Here is a 17,488-nt window from a genome sequence, read left to right as displayed (position 1 = left end):
ACGAGTTATTAGGGTGTAAATATTGTAATAATGCTTAGTTGTTAATCTGTTGTAACTGTTAGTTAGTTAGATAGCTTTCTCATTATGCTTTCTGTTATAACTACTTCATTGTAATAGTGGCTATATAAATAGCTGGCTTCTGTATTGTTTGGCATATATGAATGAAGATCATCTTCTTCTTCTTGAGTGTAATATGGTATCAGAGCAGATCTGATCTGCTGCAAATTTGCTTGTTTTCTTCTTCCTTCGTTGATTGTTCTTATTTTCATCGATATGGCGAATCTTTCCTCGATGAGTGATTCCAATCCTGGAGAGCGTACCAATTCGAATCGTTCTGCCATTGAAGAACCTTCGAATCCCTACTATCTTCATCATTCTGATAGCCCTGGGCAAGTGCTTGTCTCGCAACAGCTCACCGGTGAGAATTACACCAATTGGAGTCGCACGATGTTAATTGCACTATCTGTGAAGAACAAATTGGGATTTGTCGACGGTTCCATTCCTGAACCTCAAGGTACTAATGCTAATTTGTTCAACTCCTGGATTCGTAATAATAATATTGTCATATCTTGGATATTAAATTCGGTTTCAAAAGAAATTTCTGCCAGTATTATTTTTGCTACTTCTGCCCGAGAGATTTGGTTAGATCTTAGAGATCGTTTTCAACAGAGGAACGGACCTAGAATTTTTCAGCTTAAACATGAATTGATGAATTTGCGTCAAGAACAGAGTTCTGTTAGCATTTACTTCACAAAGTTGAAAACTATATGGGAAGAACTGAGTAATTATCGGCCTAATTGTTCTTGTGGAAAGTGCTCTTGTGGTGGAATTAAAAATCTTAACGATCATCATCAAATGGAGTACATAATGTCCTTCTTAATGGGACTTGATGACTCTTTCTCTCAAGTTCGTGGTCAGTTGCTTCTCATGGATCCGATGCCTCCTATCAATCGTGTTTTCTCTCTAATTGTTCAAGAAGAACAACAAAGGAGGATTAATCCTTCCTCTGATTCGAGTAATTCTACTGGCACAATGGCTTTTGCTGTTAAAACAGATGTTGCTAAGTCTGGTGGATCTGGTTCTCATAATTCTCAAAATTCCAATATCAGTGCTTCCAAGAATCAGAAAAGAGACAGGCCTTTTTGCACACATTGCAAGATTCTTGGACATACAGTGGATCGTTGCTACAAGATCCATGGATATCCTCCTGGATATAAATTCAGATTGAACAACAATTCTAATGCTGCTGCTCATCAAGTTTCTACTTCTGATGATAGACCAGATCAGTCTAATTCTTTTGGAGGTTTTGTTCAGAATCTGAACTCCAATCAATATCAACAGCTAATGTCCATGCTTTCTACACATTTGAGTAGCTCAGCAAAGGTCACCAATGCTCCTGATCCTTCTCAAACCAACTGTCTCGCAGGTATTTGCTTTTATGTATCTTTGAGTCCTCTATTTTCATCCAATCAGTTCTGGATTGTAGACTCAGGAGCTACTCGACATATTTGTTCACAAGCTAGTGCCTTTGTTTCCTTGCATTCCATTCATCACACAACAGTTACTTTGCCAAATCATTCTCAGATTTTGGTCCATTTTGCTGGTGATGTCAAACTGCATTCTGACCTTGTGCTTAAAGATGTATTGTTTGTTCCTCAATTCAAATTCAACTTGATTTCAGTCAGTGCTTTAGTAACTGGATCTGGCCTTACAGTGAGTTTCCTTCCTGACTACTTTGTTATCCAGGATCTATCAACCAAGAGGATGATTGGCAGGGGTGACAAAGTCCAAGATCTCTATGTTCTTAATGTTCAGTGTTTGAATTCTATTTCTAATGCCTTTGTCAATAATGTTTCTGCTCATATTTGGCATAATAGGCTAGGACATATTTCTTTTAAGAGACTTGATTCTTTGAAAGATCAGTTGAAATGTGATGTAACTAGATTGCATAAGTCGAATCCTTGTTATATTTGTCCTCTTGCTAAGCAAAGAAGGCTGCCCTTTGAATCCAATAATCATTTGTCCAAGTTTCCTTTTGATCTTGTGCATTGTGATATTTGGGGGCCATATCAAACTGTTTCTTATACTGGTCATCGATTTTTCTTGACTCTTGTTGATGATTGCACTCGTTTTACTTGGGTTTATTTGTTGAAGAATAAATCTGATGCTGTCTTTGTGATACCAAGGTTTTTCAACATGGTTTCCACTCAGTTTAATGCCAAAATCAAGGTATTTCGATCTGATAATGCACCTGAGTTATCTTTTGTTGAGTTTTTCCAACATAAAGGAGTTTTGCATCAGTTTTCCTGTGTTGAAAGGCCTCAGCAAAACTCAGTTGTGGAGCGCAAACATCAACACCTCTTGAATGTGGCTCGGTCATTGTTTTTTCAATCCAGGATTCCAGTTTCTTTTTGGACAGATTGTGTTCTTACTGCGGCTTTCTTGATTAACAGAACTCCTTCTCCACTATTGCGGCACAACACACCTTTTCATTTGCTATACAAAACAGCTCCTGATTATACTCTTTTTCGAGTTTTTGGCTGTTTAGCATTTGTTTCCACCTTAGCTGCTCATCGAACCAAGTTCCAACCTCGTGCTCGAGTTTGTGCTTTCCTTGGTTATCCACCTGGTGTGAAAGGTTATAAGTTCTATGATGTGGAGACCAAACAAGTTTTTCTTTCACGAGATGCAGTGTTTCATGAGGAAGTATTTCCTTTTCATGCTATTACTAGTTCAGATCAAGTTACTGATCCGTTTCCAGATTTGGTTCTGCCACATTCTTCATTACAAACTCATTTTATTTCAGATATTGCTACTTCCCATGTTCATGATCCTCCTGTTACTTCTGGTATTCCAGTTGATCTTCCCATTGATCGTCCGGATTCTAATTCTCCAATTGATTTTGCTTCTCCTTCAGCAGCTATTATTCCAATAGATGATATTCCAGCAATTGCTCCTTCTACATCTGGTGGTGTTCTTCGAAAATCTACCAGAGTGATTCATCAACCTAATTACTTGAAGGATTATCACTGCAATTTACTTGCTGGCTCTTCTATTCATGCTTCCACATCTACATCTTATCCAATCTCTAACTACATCTCTTATCATGGCCTTTCTAATTCCCACAAGCAGTTTGTGCTTAGTGTATCCTCTCAGGTTGAGCCTCAATACTATCACCAAGCAGTGAAGTTTCCTGAATGGAGATCAGCTATGCATGAAGAGTTGAAAGCTATGGAAGAAAATAACACCTGGACTGTCACTCATCTTCCTCATAACAAGCATACCATTGGATGCAAATGGATTTATAAGATCAAGCTTAAATCGGATGGATCTATTGAGCGACATAAGGCTCGTTTGGTAGCTAAAGGCTATACACAACAAGAGGGTTTGGACTTTGTTGAAACCTTTTCTCCAGTAGCAAAATTAGTGACTGTGAAGGTTCTTCTTGCACTTGCTGCCTCACATAATTGGCATCTAGCTCAACTCGATGTCAACAACGCCTTTTTAAATGGCGATCTTTTTGAGGAAGTCTATATGGATCTTCCTCTCGGCTATCTTAGACAGGGGGAGTCCTCTTCATCTCAAAGCAAACTAGTATGCAAGCTTCACAAGTCCATTTATGGTCTCAAGCAAGCTTCGAGACAATGGTATTCAAAATTTTCTCAAGCTTTGCTCAAGTTTGGTTTTCTTCAGTCAAAATCTGATTACTCTCTTTTCACAAAAGGTCATGGATCCTCTTTTGTTGCCCTTCTCGTTTATGTGGATGATATAATTCTTACTAGTCCTTTATCTCAAGCTATTGATGAGCTCAAACAGTTTCTGCATACACAGTTTAAGCTCAAGGATCTTGGTTGTCTCAAGTACTTCCTTGGTCTTGAGATTGCTAAGTCCACACAAGGTATTGTGCTTTCTCAACGCCATTACACCTTACAATTGCTTGAGGACACAGGTTACTTGGCTTGTAAGCCAACTGCTGTTCCAATGGATCCAAAACTTTGTTTAACTGCCACTGAAGGTGACTTGCTTCCTGATATAACACACTATCGACGGCTTGTTGGGAAACTTCTTTATCTCACTTTATCTCGCCCAGATATTACTTTTGCCGTTCACAAGCTCACTCAATTCTTGGCTCAACCTCGACTTCCTCATCTCAAGGCAGTGCATCACCTACTTCGTTATCTCAAGAAAAGTCCTGGTCAAGGGTTGTTGTTTTCTTCTACTTCTTCCTTGCAACTCAGAGCTTACTCTGATGCTTGTGCTCCAGTTCGTTTGAAAGCATTCTCTGATGCTGATTGGGGATCATGTCCTGATTCTCGACGCTCCATTACAGGTTTTTGCATATTTATTGGAGACTCTTTAGTCTCTTGGAAGGCCAAAAAGCAGACCACTGTCTCTCGATCCTCAGCTGAAGCTGAGTATAGAGCTCTTTCCTCTACTGCCAGTGAGCTTATTTGGTTGCAGCAACTTCTTAAAGATTTTCAAGTCCAGATTGATTCTCCTGCTTTGCTATATTGTGACAATCAAGCTGCGATACATATTGCCTCTAATCCCACCTTTCATGAACGCACTAAGCATATCGAGATAGATTGCCATTTTGTTCGTGAAAGAGTTGCTTCGGGAGTTCTCAAATTGCTGCCCATTAGATCTCAATACCAATTGGCTGACATGTTTACTAAACCTCTCCCATCTACTCAACTTTTTTCTTTGTTGTCCAAGATGGCTGTAAAGGACATTTACAAGCCACCTTGAGGGGGAGTATTAGGGTGTAAATATTGTAATAATGCTTAGTTGTTAATCTGTTGTAACTGTTAGTTAGTTAGATAGCTTTCTCATTATGCTTTCTGTTATAACTACTTCATTGTAATAGTGGCTATATAAATAGCTGGCTTCTGTATTGTTTGGCATATATGAATGAAGATCATCTTCTTCTTCTTGAGTGTAATACTAGTCAGATCAAATCTTATGTTAGATTTATGGATATTCTCATTGACTCTCCAAAGGATGTAAGATTACTTTGTAATAAAGGGATTATGGAGACCTTCAGGGACTATGAAGAGGTTGCGCGGGTCGTAAATAGGCTTGGAAATGAGCTAATTAATGAGGATTTTTATTATGATGGGCTGTACCACCGAGTTAATAAATATTGCAGAACTGATTGGCATAAATGGCGCACAATCTTAATGCATAATTATTTCAATACTCCTTGGTCAATCATTTCAGTTGTTGCTGCCGTCATAATTATAATTCTAACCTTATTACAAACTATTTTCTCCATTCTTCCTTAGAATCTCATTCCTCCAAAGTCACTCCCCAGTTCTTGTAATATCAATGAACAGTTGTTGTATTGTAGTAATTACCCTTTTGATTACATCAACTCTTAGTTGTTTCTCTTTACATATTCTAAGATGTTTGGTTATTTTTATAAATTAATTAATGTTTATTTCGGTCAACAATTTTTTTTTGAATATATTTTGTTAATTTTCATAATGATTCAATTTATTTATTTTTGTACTTACAGTAAGCCATGTTTCATTAAGAAATGTGTGTGTGTGTGTGGAACCGTTACTGGTTACATAAGGGAGTAGATTGCATTGCTTGGAAAGTAAAATAATAGTTCGTTAGTCTATGATGTTGGGGGTTTTAAACCCTCGAACAAGAATTAAGACTAAAAATCCAGGATCTAGAGGAACAAAGATGATGAGGATTAACAAATCCAAAACGTAAATAATATGCCCGTTTGGCTTGAAAGTTGTGAAGTAGATAGAATCTTAAGGTTGAAGATAAATTAATTTTATTTTTATTTTTTTTTACAAAACAAGTTAAAATTTGACATCGAGAAAAAAATATCAAGGGTTTGCCAATCCCAACGCTTCTCTGTAAGTTCAATTTTATTCTTGAGTTTGAAGGTTTTGAAGTAGATAAAACCCCAATTTACAAAAAAATTTATAGAAAAAGTTAAAGATGACACATGGTATTTAATTTAAAGAATTGAGGGTTAGTATAAATGTTTAATCTTTTAAAGTGATGTGGGCTTACTCCAATGTTTGTTGAGTAACAAACTTGAGAAAGTAGGTTCCCTTGGTATTATCAGAAGTACTCCAAGGGAGATTTTTAATAAAAATGCAACAAATAGACATGGTTGATAAATATTTCTCTCAAGAAATATTTGTAAAGAAACTAAAGTGACTTTGAAAATAACACTGCGCAGATATTGGTCAGGGCATTGTTATAGGAAGTCAAGGTAGCACTACTCATTTGTAAAAAAAGGTACATACGCTCTTTCAGAAATAGTTTGAAAATGTATCTATTTCACTAATTTAGAAAAGTTTGAAGTCATTTTCCGTGATTCTTCTTAGAGTTTTGTGGAAGTATGATATGATGGAATTTTGGATAGAAAAATATAGGACTTTTTTCAATGAGTCAAGGAAAGGTAAAAAACCATGAATTATAGATAAATAGTGACAAGATTGCGAAGAAAAATAAAGTATAAATTTTGAGATAGTAGGAAAATAAATGAAATTTTGAATTGAAAAATTTAAGGTTTGGAATAGAAACATCCAAGATTTTCTTCAGAGGGATAGTATAAGTTGAAAATGATGAATTGAAAATATATTTGAGTAGATTACAAAAGATATATCATAAAAGATGAAAACCTTAAGGATGAGGGCATTTTACATTAATCTATAAGAAGATCCAGGTCGAGGGAGGCATGTCATTAGTTTGAAAACATGGGTCACTCTTTTTTTTTTTTTGGAAGATAAGCTGGGGGTTAGGCAGACCCCCGACCAGCTATATTAAATTAACAAAGAACATTACATTCTCAAGAAAGGTTGCCCAGTGGCGTCCCTCTCAATAATTTTACTCAAATCCCTAGACAAAGGAGGGGACCATTGAATTATATCAGAAGACAACATAAATGAAGCTAGGTGATCAGCAGCTCGGTTGGCCTCTCTGTAGGTGTGTTCGTAATTATGCCATTGGAACTTGATTGCTATGGTTTTGATAGTATGCACTGTCTTTGACCCTCCAAGGGACCTCCCACTTGCCTAATAAGCAATTTATGGCAATGAGAGAGTCGGCAGTAATGATGAGCCTCTGCAGGTTCAAATTGATCGCCATTTGCACCCCTTCTTTAATGGCTTGGAGCTCATGATGGAGAACCGATACCCCCTGCCCTCTTCCAGCCATGACTCTGATTACTCTCCCTGTGTGGTCTCTAAGAACAGCTCCCAAACCTCCTATGTTGCCTCGGAGAGATCCATCTGTGTTTAGCCTATGAACTCCAATTGGAGGTGGATTCCAGTAGCAAGTCGAGAAGGCTGGAAGGGTAAGCCTTACATTGATGCCCCATCCCTCCACAATCTGTCTGTTGATGTCGCTATCTCCCATGGTTATGTTTAGGCCATCTATTCTTCTCCTTGTGTCCTCGAGAATCATGTTACTTAAGCTTCCACTATCCATATTTGTATAGTTAAAAATTCTTCTACACCTCTCCTTCCATATGTGGTAGACAAAACCAGCAAATAAGGCTTTCTTGATTTGAGATGAAGTGTTGCTACCTCGGCAGTGATCCATCAACCATTGGACTTCGTCATCCCAAGAACCAATTTGCTTCACTATGAGAACTTTGGCTAAGACAAAGTGCCAAACGTCTCTGCTTAACTAGCAGCCAAAGAAGAGATGGTTGATGTTTTCCCTGTCAGTATTGCAGAATATACATGTAGAACAATCAACTATGTTTCTGTTTCTTAGCCAATCTTTGGTTTTCAACGCATTGTTAAGGGCTAGCCAAAGAAAGAATTTGTGTCTTGGGGCAGCAATTCTACCTATGAGTAGGCTGGTCCATGCGGGTTGATAATCATCAGCGTAGCAGCATTCAAAGGCACTCTTGATAGAGAAAGTACCGTTGGTAGTGCCAGTCCACACTACTGAATCAGAACCTTCATTCCTTAAGCTTATTTGCTGTAGTTCGTGTAAATTAAATGCCCTCAAAGATGTAGCTAGTCTTGTTTGCTGATACCGTTGGTAGTGTTGACGCCATTGCCCATTGTCTATCAAAGCTGAAACCATAGCTTCACTGTGCATAGTTGAGTCATACCTTAGCTCTTGCGGGAACCATTGGAAGATAATACCTTGGTGGTGCCAAGGTTCATGCCACAAGGAGGTGTCGTTGCCATTAGCAATGGAGTGTTTAATAATGGAGGAGGCTAGGAATCTAGCTTTAAGAATCTTACGCCATGCCCAAGATGCTTCCCTCGGACACTCCATGGTCCAAAAGTGTTTTGTCCTCACCTTGAATTTTTGTATCCACTTGACCCATAGGTTATCCTTGTTAGCTGCTATCATCCAAACTAATCTTAAAATGGCTGATTGGTTCCATTGCTTCATGTCTTTAAGCCCGAGCCTTCCTTCTTTTGTGGGTTTACACACTCTCTGCCAACTAACACAGTGCATTGCTGAAGTCTTGTTAGTCCCAGCCCAAAGAAATTTAGCACACATCAAGTTTACTTTCTTGGTTATCTTGGTGGGGATGATGAAGGTACTGGACCAGTAGATATGGATGTTGTTGAGCACAGATCTGATCAACTCCACTCTCCCCGCAAACGATAAGAATCTTCCTTTCCAAGACTTGATTCTAGCACCCAATTTATCCAATATAGGCTCACAATCTTGGCTTCGAAGTCTCGAAGAAATGAGGGGCAGCCCCAGGTACTTGACAGGCAGGCTGCCTTCGGAACACTGAAGGTTAGCCTTGATAGAAGCTTTTAATTGCCCATGCACAGCAGCGAAAAAGAGAGTGCTCTTAGTGGAATTCATCTGCAGCCCAGAGTAATTCTTAAACTCCTCTAAGGTTTCCCTGATAGCTTTTGCTGATTTCATATTACCTTTGGCGAATATCATCAAGTCATCGGCAAACATAAGGTGGGTGATGGTGGGCTCATTACAGAGAGGGTGCAGATATATCTTCTTGTTCCTTACCTGATTCTTTAGGAGGATAGACAGCACCTCCATCATGAGAACAAATATATAAGGGGATAAAGGGTCTCCCTGTCTCAAGCCTCTTTTCCCTTCAAAGTAACCTTTCAGGCCACCATTAATACTCACAGAGAATTTAGGAGTAGAAATGCACATAAGAATCCAGTCTACAAAAGTTTCAGGGAACCCCATTTTAGAGAGACAGTCTTGCAAGGCTCTCCAGTTTAAGCTGTCAAACACTTTCCTTAAATCAACTTTCATTGCAAACCTGGGACACCCTTTATTTCTATGGTAGTTTCTGATGATTTCATGGCTCAGAAGGATATTGTCAGCGATTCTCCTACCCTGTATGAAGGCTGATTGGCAGGGGCTAATCATCTTATGGGCTACCTTCTGAATTCTGTTTGCTAAAACTTTGGCAACACACTTGTATGTAACATTGCAGCAAGAAATGGGCCTGTACTGGTCGAGGCTGATAGGCATTTCGACTTTAGGAATTAAGGTGATAGCTGTTGCATTGACTTCGTTGAACAGCTTCTTGCTTCTGAAACAACTACTAATTGCCTTAGTGAAATCTTGACCCACCAAATGCCAGGTTTTTTTAAAGAACCCCGCTGTGAATCCGTCAGGTCCAGGGGCTTTGTTCTCATCCATTTGGAAGAGAGCATGTTTTATTTCCTCCTCAGAAATATCCATGCCTAACATTAGCACATCTTCATAGTTCAACCTGTTCTTAACCTCAAAAAGATCAATATGAGAGAAGTCTCTTTCAGTTCATAAGCATTCCCAAGAAGATTTTTGAAGTCTATTGCTGATTTCTCAATGTCCTCTTCATCTGTAGCAGTTCTACCACAGTCAAGTTGAAGGCATTGGATACGGTTTCTAGCCCTTCTGCTCTTAATTGACTCGTGAAAAAAGGCAGTATTTGAGTCCCCTAGTTGAAGCCAATTGATTCTAGATTTTTGTCTTAGAATTGCCTCTTCACATCTAATCAGGTTGGAATATTCTCCAACAACCATTCTCTCCTCCTCAGCTAGGTGTTTGCAAAGGGGAGCTTCTTGCAGTGCAATCTGAGTTTCTTCAAGAGTCTTTTTCAGCCTGGATGTATCCGTAGATAAATTCCCAAACTTAAGCCTACTCCAAGTCTTGAGTCTACCTTTGACCTCTTTGAGCTTTTGGGTAAGTCTAAACATTGGAGTACCATAGGTTTTTACATTCCATGCTTGCTGCACCGCACCAAGAAAAATAGGATCATCAGCCCAAAAATTGAAGAATTTAAAGGTTTTACCTTTGGGGATGAGAGGATCTTTTAGAGACACCACTATCGGGCAGTGGTCAGAAATCCCAGGAGCACGAAAGGCAACTTCAATATCATTGAATTCGTTAATCCACTCAGCATTCCCCATAGCTCTATCAAGTTTGGAAACTATTCTGCCTTCAATCTGCTTGTTGTTCCAGGTGTATTTGTTGCCAATTGCTTTCAGGTCATTCAAGCAAGCATCAAACACACAGTTTTGGAAGTCCTCAATCGCTCTCTTGGCTGTTCTAAGTCCTCCAATCTTTTCTTTGTTAGAGAGGATAACATTGATATCCCCACAGACCAGCCAAGGGGCTGTCATTTGCATAGATATCTGCCGCAGGTCGTCCCAAAGGATTCTTCTCTCAATCGGATTATTCTTAGCATAGACCACAGAAAAGAAAAATGATCTCTCATTTTTCGGATCCACAAAAACATGCATTAGCTGGGAAGTGATTTGGATGACCCTGACTTTAACCACTTCTTCATCCCATATGCACCAAATCCTCCCATTGTCTTCCCTATCATAAGTATCACAACAGCTCCAAAAAGGTTTGATTCTTTTCAAAATTTTATCTCTTTTCTCTTTCCTAACTCTAGTTTCCAAAATGGCCATCAGAGAAACTTTATTAAGGCTCATAAAATCCCTCACTTCCCGCTGCTTTGAGGCATCATTCAGCCCTCTGATATTCCAGGTTGTAAGAATCATTTTGAGGAATGGATTGTTGCCTTCTCCATGGCTACTGCACTCTCTAACCTTTCTAGGATATTTCCATCAGCTTCATTGGATTGGTCTTGCACATGGGCTGCTCTTCGTATCTCCTTTTCATCAACTTTCACGTTGGTGAACCCATGACATTCAACACTACTATCGTCAGGGCTGGAATTAGTCTTGGACTCTTGCCTCCCAGTAGGCACCTTTTTATTATTGTTTTTCCTTTTATTTTTCTTGGAGCTTTTGGTTGTAGGTGTCCTCTCTTCTTTCCCAACCCTTTTTAGAAGGTACTCTTCTGCTATATCCTCAATTAAGTCTCCTGTTACAATGTTTTCATCATCACTTTTTGAGTCTTCTAGGACAGCAAAAGATGACTTGACGATAACACATTCCTCACTGCTTTTGTCTTCCTTATGAGTGTCGTTAAGTAAGGTCTTGTTTCGCAAAGTCTGCCCTTCTTTATCTAGATCCCTATTTGAGGGTTCTCCTTGTTCTTGATGCTTTTGCTTAGGCATCTTTTCAATGACCACATCTTTCCTTTTGCCAACATCCTCCCAGCCATCTTCATGAGCTTTATCTAGATCTTGTGAGGTTTTTTGTCTCCAGTCCTTCTTGATTGTTTTCTGGGATAGGTTGCTCTTTGGGCATCCAGCATGCTTATGTCCAAATACCTTGCAGCTCGGGCATCGAGGAGGGATCCAATCCCATTCAACTAGAACTTCAGCTATTCTTCCCATTCCCATTCGAAGATAGAGAGTTTTAGGGATGTTTGTGTCAGCTTTGATTTCGATACAAACTCTCGCAAATGAGAGTCTCTTTAACTCTTGCGTGGCATTGTCCATGAATAATGGCTTGCCTATGCCACTAGCTACACTACTCAGACATTTGGGCGTCCAAAATTGCTTAGGGAGGTTGTAAAACTTGAACCAGATGGGCACCACTTCCAACTCATTCTTGTTTACTTCAATAAACTTATCCCAGGGTCTGATGATGAGGAGTTTTCCTGCCACATACCAAGGGCCCTTATCCAACACCGTGTCTCTGTCCTCTAAGTTGTTAAACTTGAAGAAAAACAGCTTGTTATCATCTGAAAGAACTTCTACATTGGCTTTGAGTGTCCATTGTTTTTCCACTGAAGCTTTAACTAGTTTATAAGGAAGCTTTTGATTTAGAAAATGCCCAACCAAGCAGTCTTTCCATAAAGCTTCACCCTCTTCCAGATCTTGGACTTGGAAATTGATGAATATTTTCCCATCTTGTTTTTCTGGCTCAAGGTAGCTCATATTCGCCTCTGCCTTCCCAGCTGCATGTTTCCCACTAACCATTGTAGCCCAAGTTTTAGCTCCCTCAACATTCTTGTTGCCAACCTCATGATCTCCCTTGGTCATCTCTCTGTTAAGCATTTTATCAAACATCTTTGCTGATGTATGTGACCCAGTCTCTACATTCTGGCCTGTAGTCATGTGGCTCTTCTTTACAGAGATAGTAACATTACCCCCACTTTGGGCTTCTATGTTAGGTTTGTTCAGATTCATATGCTCTTGCTCATGACTTTGATCTAAACTCTTTCCCACTTCTGGAAATTTTTGGACCTCGTTATAGTTGGCGCCATTAAAACCATTAGCTCGGTCTTGCTCATTGCTTCCGTTCTCCTTGGTTGATAACTCCTCTCTTCCAAATCTGCTCGAGTAAGGTTCAAGGGGTTGCATCTAAGATACGAGAGAGAGAGAGAAGAGTTGATGATGATCATGGAGAAAGGTAACACAAGCTTTTGCAGTCGGCACGTGCTATTCTTGTTTTTGAACTAACATGGGTCTCTCTAATATTCACCATAACATAAATATGTATTGAAGTCTCTAAAATTGCCTGTAATACCTCTTACGAAATTGGAAATATTAAGTACCCTTGGAACAAAAGTAATCAATAGTTTTTATTGATGATGAATTAATAGTGAAATTTTAACGGGGATTAAACCTAATGTTGTATTTTGCAGTGAGACAAACTACTACTACCATTTTGCAGGGGATATTATTAAAATACCCTTATTTATATTCATAAAAGGGTGATCCTAAAAATCCATGATTTATTAGTTAAACCTATTAAATTAATTGAATTACCTTGTTGACTAATAGTTGCAAGGTAAACAAAGAAGTAACCCCCAGTCAAAATTAAAACTCATCAGTAACAAATTATGGAGAAACCCTTTCCTTACTAAGATAATGAGGAAAAAGGCCTTACTAAGCCTCACCCACTGCCAAAAGGACCTTGAGATGCATAAAACAAGACCTCCAGCCGATTTATTACAAATATCGATGTTTTATGCATCTCTAGGTCCCTTTGATGGTGGATGAGTCTTAGTAAGACCTTTTCTTCCTCTTTATCAAAGTAAGGCTAGCCGAACTCTAAATTATACTTTGATGGGCTTGTAAGTTTTGGATCTAATCATGAGAATCATGTCCTCATTGTCCTTTTCTTTTTCTTTTTCTTTTTTTATTTTGTGAGCATGACGATTTTCTAAAAGAATCCATACTTACTTTAGAGATGGATGAAGGTATCATCTACAGTCTTTCTTAAAATTCCTATAAGTAGGAAGTGATTCTAGTAATCAGATCAATGGTTGTGAAAGAGCTTTTCTAACTTTGAGGAGCCCAAAGAGTAAACATCACCCTTTTGAACGTGGAATTTTACGTAGTTGCAAGCTATTGGAGGTATTTCTAGACCCTGCTCTATCTTTAGTGATTTATGTTTCAATCTTGAGCATATGACTTATGTTTAGGAAGCCAAAATGGAGTCAAAGTTTTGTCCCATATGATTACAAGTTTTACATGAGCTGATTTTTTGTGAGGATGATCTTTATGGTGAGGAGATAATCCTTACAAAAAATTAGCTCATTTTGTAACTTTTAGACCCATCACAAGTATTTTACAAATTAACGCTAGAAATTGATGTTTCACAATTCTTCAATTTGTTAATTGGGGTTAAAAATTTTAGAATGGGCTGATCCTCTTAAAAAGTCAACTTATTATGAAACTTTTAGCCCATATAAGACAAAATACTAAGACTATCTTGTTGACTATCTTATTGGTACTCTAAGATAAATTTGAATGAGTGGATTTTGCATTTACACCATCCAGATTGTCTGTGTGAACATATGAATTCATTTCCATGAGTTCTTTTTTCCTCTGTGTGTGTGTGTGTGTGTGAGTGAGAAAGAGAGAGAATAAGGTGCAACGGGTAGAAATCTACGATTCCAAAATTATTTATCAAGCACATCTTTAAAACATTTATCAAAAAATAGCTTATACTAGTTTTGGTATTTACTTTTTGGAAGATTTAGATTCTCCATCCATGTTTTGTTGAATATTTGAGATACTCCTAGATTTTTTAATTAACATACAAAGAAGGCCAATAAAAAGTTACCTAAGTGCTCTCTTCTTTAAAATCAATCAGAAAATCTTAGATTTTACACCCAAAAATTTGTCTTCTTCAAGTGCTAGAACCTCTAAGATAAGTTATGTTGACCTATTCTTCAATGTTGTTTTGAACCTCTTGTAAAATATCCTTGATTTTTCCATTCAAAAAATCAATCTTCTTTCACCTTTTTTGAAAATTGAACGTCAAATTTTGAAACTTTGGAATTTCCCAGTGGATTTTGTGCAAATTTTTGAAGCTCGGGCTTCTCAAGTTGTAGAACATGGGTTCCTTTTGTGAGTGTGGGCTTTTTGAAGCTCGGATTTCTCTAATCGGGGGGAACGTGTGTTTCTTTTGTAAGCATGGGCTCTTTGAAGCTCGGGCCTCTTAAGTTGTGGAACGAGAGTTCCTAGAGCGTGGGCTCATTGTATTTGAAGCTCGGGCTTCTTTATTTTTGGAATATTTCGACGCTCTGGCTTCTTTAATTTTGTAGTAGGTTCCTAAATCGCGGGGTCATTGTATTTGTTAAGCGTGGGCTTCTTTTTTGAGTGTGGACTCTGGGTCTTGGACTTTTAATCGTACTGAACTTTCGAGTTGGGATATGATTCCAGGCAACTCGGCTTGGAAATCTTACACTAATTGAAAAGAAAATTACATATTCTTTCCCCTTTTAATCATCAGGATGCAAGTCGAGTTTTTTTTATTTAAAAAAAGTACTTTTTTGTTGCTATGCTTGCAATGCCTCTCTATCCAATTGAATAATAATACACTGAATGATTCCATTAATTAGCACTGTTAATGGATCGAATCCAGATTGCATTGCATGGATCAGATCTGAAGCTGATCCAATAAGCATTGGATCGGCCTCTTATCAGATATCTCCACAAGGATCCAGACCCAATCCAATGACAATTGGATCAGATCTATATTGGCCAGATATAAATTGTAAACAAACTATATTATTTAAATAAAATATATAATATAATTTACATAATTTCTCACATTTTATGGGACATGTCCGTAAGACATTGGGATATGGTTGACAGAAAAGCGTTATGATAAGAACCTAATACGATTGGGTCCTTATTGGAATCCAAACCTAAAGTTATTGGATCGGAACCAATTGGATCAATTGGAAGCCCTACTATTGATGGACTTACTTAGATCATATTGAGCACGGAAATCTATAATAATTTTTTTAATAGCAATTTTGGTTAAATGATGGATAGATAGATGATCATATCTTTCTCATATACAAAGTTAATATTTTAACAATGAAATTGTATGTTTGACCGTACTATTTATTTTTAAATAACCTTTCACATGTTTGGTTAAAACAAACAGGGATAAAGATGTCGAACAACAATGGAAGTGATGAAAGAATGGGAGAAATTCATGTTTCTTTTGAAATTAAACATGCCAACAAACTATTAGCTGAGTCAATCAAGAGAAAAAAACCAAAACCTTCACAACGTCCAAGTATCTATAAAGTTTCCCCAATTCATAAACAAGGAAAAGAAGAGATGTTCGTACCTAACGTAGTATCTATTGGCCCTTTTTATCATGGAAAAGAAAGCCTACAAATCACGGAAGAGCATAAAAAGTGGTATTTACATGCTTCCCTCTCTTGAAATTCAGCAAATTTGGAGGAATGGGTAAACGCGCAATCGGGGAGATGGAGAAAAAAGCTCGTGAGTGCTATGCAGAATCAATCTACCTCACTCGTGATGAATTTATAGAAATGATGTTACTTGATGGCTGTTTTATACTTGAGATATTCTACTTATTTGCAAAGGAAGTAGAGATGGACGAAGAAGACCCCTTCTTAAGTACAGGTTGGATGACTTCTAGATTACAAGAAGACTTCATATTACTTGAAAATCAGATTCCTTTTTTTATCTTGGACCGTTTGTTCAACTTAACTAAGGTCTCTAAGGAAGGAAATCGCTCACTTAATGACCTTGTAATGTGTTACTTTTGTAGTATATTACCTACAGTTAAACATTCCCAAGTACAATCTGGCACCAATGGCAAACATATATTGGACTTGATACGCAAATTTCTCCTTCCCCCCAATCAATCAAAAGATATCGCCGATTCTCCAATATGGGGACACACTTATTCTGCCACAGATCTTTGGGAGGCAGGAGTGGATTTCAAGAAAAAGGACAACGGTAACGACAACGGTGAGGACAATGGCAAGGAAAACGGTAACAACAATGGTAACGGTGGACTACTGGACATCACATTCAATGAAGGTACAGGGGTGTTAGAAATCCCTCCTTTCTTTTTGGGAAAAACATGTTGTCTTCTCCAAAATCTCATTTCCTTGGAGGAATATGGTCGTGATTATACAAGTCAGATCAAATCTTATGTTAGATTTATGGATATTCTCATTGACTCTCCGAAGGATGTAATATTACTTCGTAATAAAGGGATTATAGAGACCTTCAGGGACTATGAAGAGGTTGCGCATGTCGTAAATAGGCTTGGAAAAGACCTAATGAATGAGGATTTTTATTACGATGGGCTGTACCACCGAGTTAATCAATATTGCAAAACTGATTGGCATAAATGGCGCGCAATCTTGATTCATAATTATTTCAATTCTCCTTGGTCAATCATTTCGGTTGTTGCTGCCTTCATACTTTTAGTTCTAACCGTATTACAAACTATTTTCTCCATTCTTCCTTAGAGACACCCTTCTTCTCTTTCCTCCAAAGTCACTCCCAGTTCTTGTAATATCAATGAACAGTTGTTGTATTGTAGTAATTACCCTTTGATTTCATGTATTCAACTCTTAGTTGTTTCTCTTTACATATTCTAAGATGTTTGGTTATTTTTATAAATTAATGAATGCATATTTTGGAACAGAACAGATCAGATCAATTGACAGCCCTACGTGCTATTGATGGATTTGCTTAGATTGTATTTAAGATGGAAATTTATTAAAAGTTTAGCAATTTTTTTTAAATGATAAATCTATTGATGATCACGTCCTTCTCATGTTCACATAATCAATATTTGAACAATGCAATTGAATGTTTGACCATACTATTTATTTTTAAATAACCTTTAGGCATGTTTGG

General features: G+C 37.9%; 2 protein-coding genes across 2 annotated transcripts; one reads left to right on the top strand and one right to left on the bottom strand.

The window, feature by feature from the left end:
• Positions 1–9,698: 9,698 nt before the first annotated feature.
• Positions 9,699–10,982, bottom strand: LOC147398563 (uncharacterized). The gene has a single exon (XM_086446736.1). The coding sequence runs from the start codon at positions 10,980–10,982 to the stop codon at positions 9,699–9,701; it is 1,284 nt and encodes a 427-aa protein (XP_086302862.1).
• A 5,068-nt stretch (positions 10,983–16,050) lies between these two features.
• On the top strand, positions 16,051–17,094 carry LOC147398562 (UPF0481 protein At3g47200-like). Its single transcript, XM_086446735.1, has one exon. The coding sequence runs from the start codon at positions 16,051–16,053 to the stop codon at positions 17,092–17,094; it is 1,044 nt and encodes a 347-aa protein (XP_086302861.1).
• Positions 17,095–17,488: the final 394 nt, after the last annotated feature.

The sequence above is a fragment of the Akebia trifoliata genome, chromosome 7, assembly GCF_017979445.1.
Source record: "Akebia trifoliata isolate Shusen 1 chromosome 7, ASM1797944v1, whole genome shotgun sequence".
In the NCBI taxonomy this organism is placed as follows: Eukaryota; Viridiplantae; Streptophyta; class Magnoliopsida; order Ranunculales; family Lardizabalaceae; genus Akebia; species Akebia trifoliata.
This window is presented reverse-complemented; position numbering and strand designations above follow the sequence as displayed.

Excerpts from the sequence above, each read along its gene's own strand:
- LOC147398562 (XM_086446735.1), top strand. The coding sequence starts at position 16,051 with ATGGGTAAACGCGCAATCGGGGAGATGGAGAAAAAAGCTCGTGAGTGC.
- LOC147398563 (XM_086446736.1), bottom strand. The coding sequence starts at position 10,982 with ATGATTCTTACAACCTGGAATATCAGAGGGCTGAATGATGCCTCAAAG.